The sequence below is a fragment of the Monoraphidium neglectum genome (assembly GCF_000611645.1).
Source record: "Monoraphidium neglectum strain SAG 48.87 unplaced genomic scaffold scaffold05023, whole genome shotgun sequence".
In the NCBI taxonomy this organism is placed as follows: Eukaryota; Viridiplantae; Chlorophyta; class Chlorophyceae; order Sphaeropleales; family Selenastraceae; genus Monoraphidium; species Monoraphidium neglectum.
Window position 1 is genome coordinate 1 of NW_014008607.1, and position 3,673 is coordinate 3,673.

Consider the following 3,673-nt stretch of genomic DNA (forward strand, 5'->3'; position numbering starts at 1 on the left):
GCGCCTGCGCCTGCCACCGGCAGCAGCGCGCGCGGCGGCGGAGCCGGCGGCGGCGGCGGCCACCCGTCGTCTCCGCGCTACGGCGCCGCTGCAGCCGGGGGTACGGGTGGCAGCGGCGGCGTCGGCGGCGGCGGCGGCGGCGCGGGTGTGGTTCAGCCGTCGTCGCCGACAGGGTCCCTCACCGCTGGCCTGCGGCTGCCCACCCTTGGGGCGGGCGGCATTACATCCCCGAAATCGCCAGCTGCGGCGGCGACAATGACCGCCGGGCGCCTCGGGAGCGGCGGCGGCGGCGGCAGCGGCGGCGCATCCCCAATTGCTTTGCCGTCGGGCGGCGGCGGCGTGCGCGGCTTCGGCGCGACCACTGCGGCCGCGGCGGCCGTGCAGGGGGCCGGGACCGCAGGCGGAAGGGCGGGCGCGCTGCCGGCGGCCGCGGCGGTGGCCGGCGGTGCGGCGCTTGGCGTGGCAAAGGGTGCTAAGCACCATGCAGCGACGCATGTTGCGTCACCAATGCGCAGGGGATCCTCGCGCTTCAAATAGCTTGCGAGTAAGCCGACTGAGTAATCCTTGGGTGGTTGCTGCTTGCATGCATGGGCCACATGCGCATGTGCAATCACGCATGCGGATGTGTCACCAGCATGCGTTGATTTACAGCCCGTCATGGGGATATTAAGGGTGCCTAAGCGCCGCTCATGGCGTGGGGAGGGCACCCCTGGGCCCTGAATAGGTGGCAACAGCAAAGGCGTACGGTCAGCATCGGCGGCAACTGTGCAGCGGCACCAAGATGGCTGGCAAGCCTTTCCAGAGCACTTTATGAACATCCAGCGCGTTACACGCGCTCATTAGCATCCACAAGCGCTTTATTGGGAGCACCAGCCCGATAAGCCGCGTCCCCCGTGGCACCACGGCGTATACCAACGGCAACAGGCTCGCGAAAGCATGGAGGCGTTCGAGCGCAGGCTGGAAGTGCTCGCAGCGCAGCTGGTGCCGGACATGGAGCAGCTCGCGCTCAACCCGACCGCCGCCGCCGCTGCTGCTGCCGTCCCCGCCGACTCGCCCTTCGGCGAGCCCGGCTCGTACGCGGTCGTGCTGCCAGAGGTGCTCGACGGCGAGGGCTCCTGGGACGTCTACAGGTGCGGCTCGCCCGCCCTCCACCCTGGATCTACACCAGCGGCCCAGGTCGGCGAGCCTTCTCGCCCCAAACCCCGGGCTGCTCCGCGCCGCCGCCGCGCCCGCGCTCCCCTCCTCGCCGCCTGCCCGAGCACACACACGTATGCCTGCGCGCCGCAGGGCGGCCGAATCGCCGCGCCGGCTGGTGTCGACGTTCCCGCCGCCCAACGACGGCATCAGGACGCTCCACGACAATTGGGAGGCTGCCGTCTCGCAGTACCCAAACGTGAGAGAGAGAGAGGGGGGGGCAGCAGAGAGCAGCCGCAGCATAGGCCCACCATGGGGCAGGCGCGGCAGGCGTCCGCGATCTGAACGCTCGGTGCAATCCGACGCAGCGGGTGCGATCTGATGCAGTTGACCAATGGCTGGGAGGTCTGACCAGGGCCCATGCTTTGCATTCCACTGCGACCCATGCCGTTCAATGCGCGCCTCCCCACGCGCAGGTGCCGGCGCTGGGCACGCGCAAGCGGGACGCCGCGGGGAAGCTGGGGGCCTACACGTGGCTGACATACGCGCAGGTGCGCCCCCCGCCTCACGCGCGCGCACACATGCGCGGCCGTCGCCCGCGCGGCCGCGCACACTCCCCACGCCGTGCCCGCCCGGCGCTGGCCTGGCAAAACCCCGCGGTGCTGCGCGTGCGAGCCCGCTCGAGCCCTCTCCCGTTTTGCGACACACTCGCCATGTATCCACGCACAACCCATGCACAGCCCATGCACAACCCATGCACAGCCCATGCACAGCCCATGCACAGCCCATGCGCAACCCATGCGCAACCCCATCCAATACGTCGGCTCCCTCCATGCCGGCCGCGCCCAGGCCGGGGACATCCGCACCGCCGTCGGCTCTGGACTGCTCGAGCTGGGGCTGCGGCCAAAGGCCATGGTGGGCCTCTACTCAGTCAACTGCAAAGGTGGGCGGCATGCGGGGTGACTCTGTCAGCTCTGCTGCTGCTGCTGCTGCTGCTGCTGCTGCTGCTGCTGCTGCTGCTGCTGCTGCTGCTGCTGCTGCTGCTGCTGCTGCTGCTGCTGCTGCTGCTGCTGCTGTCGCCGCCGCCGCCGACGCAGGCCGGCGTCGTGCACGGCAGCAACGCGCTGCACGCCTGCGTGGCTGCAGCTGGGCGGGCGGCCGGCTGCAGCTCAGGGATCGGGGGCGTTTAGGCGGAACGGGTTGATGCTTGCAGCCGGCAGGCCACGCCTGCGCTGGCTGAGGTGCTGCGTCCCTCCTTGGAGGGTTTTTTCTCAAGAGCTGTGCACCGCCTCTCCCTTCCCCCGGGCACCTCACACTCTCTGCCGGCTGGGTGTTGCCACAACTGCCTGGATCCCTTGGCCCTTGCTTGCATAGACAAAGTATCAAAAAGTGCACCTGAATCCTGAATCCTGCCGCGGGTGTGCGCAGAGTGGGTGCTTCTTGACGCCGGCGCCCACGCGTATGGCATGACCAGCGTGCCCCTTTATGACACCCTGGGGCCAGACGCCGTCGAGTGAGCCCCGGCGGCGGTTGGGGTCGGTTGGCAGCTTTGGGGTTGGGGGGTCGGTCCACGGTTGTGGCCGGCACGTCGCCCCACGCTTTTGCCGGCTCGCTGGCGGCGCGGCGTGCTAGGTTCTGTTCGTTCCTTGCTAGCGCGGAGCGCTGCGGCGCAATGTGCCACAGCGGCCCCCTTTCACCTCTGCATCACGCCCCGTCGGTCGCTGGCCCTCGCGTGGTCGTCCCCAGCCCCACCCGACGGCCCACCCGGCCCCGCACCCCCAAACATTGCAAACAATGACAACGCGCGCCGCCCATCACGCCCACTCAGGTTCATCTGCAACCACGCCGAGCTGTCGGTCATCGGCTGCAGCGCGGCCGTGCTCCCGGTCCTCGCCTCCTGCCTCGGCCGCTGCCCCTCGGTCAAGCTGCTGGTGCGCTCCCCGCCGACGCCCCTTTCTCGCGCCACCGGCGCTGCAGCTGTTGTTTTCGCGAGCGCCAAGCCCTCAGATCACAATTCTTGGCGGCCGCCTTGTCCAGCCGTATCACAAGCCCTCACGCTTGGCTAGGGCAAACGGCTCAAAAAACCATGGCAGCTCAGCGTCGCGATGCAATCGCCGTCACGCCTGCGATTGCTCATCAACACGCACACCCGCACACACAAGCACGCACGCACACGCGCGCACATACACACACGCACGCACGTATACACGCACACACACACACCCTGTTGCCAGGTGGTGTGGGGTGCGGGGCCCTCGGACTCGCTGGCCATGCCCGCAGGCGTCAACGTGCGCGTGGTGACGTTCGAGCAGGTGCGCCGCCCTCGCACGCGTTTGAAGTCGTACAACGCAGCGCGGCCCGGCTGCTTGCGTTGCTCCGTCGCGACCCCTTGGCGCCGGCGCGCTGCGGGGCGGCGCGCACCTCCTTCTCTGGCGGCCGTCGCCGTCTGCGCGGGGCCCGCGGTCCACCCCTGCCGCCGCCCGCAGTGCCGCACCCAGCGCCTGTGGCCTTTTTCGCGACGCACGCGACGACCCCTGCA

At 69.6% G+C, this 3,673-nt stretch overlaps 1 protein-coding gene across 1 annotated transcript; it reads left to right on the plus strand.

The window, feature by feature from the left end:
• Positions 1 to 936: 936 nt before the first annotated feature.
• MNEG_15092 (hypothetical protein) lies at positions 937 to 2,324 on the plus strand (the record flags this gene model as incomplete). Its single annotated transcript, XM_014036437.1, has 5 exons — positions 937 to 1,130; positions 1,288 to 1,393; positions 1,611 to 1,685; positions 1,984 to 2,077; positions 2,107 to 2,324. 5 exons carry the CDS (start codon positions 937 to 939, stop codon positions 2,322 to 2,324), a joined length of 687 nt encoding a protein of 228 aa, XP_013891891.1.
• Positions 2,325 to 3,673: the final 1,349 nt, after the last annotated feature.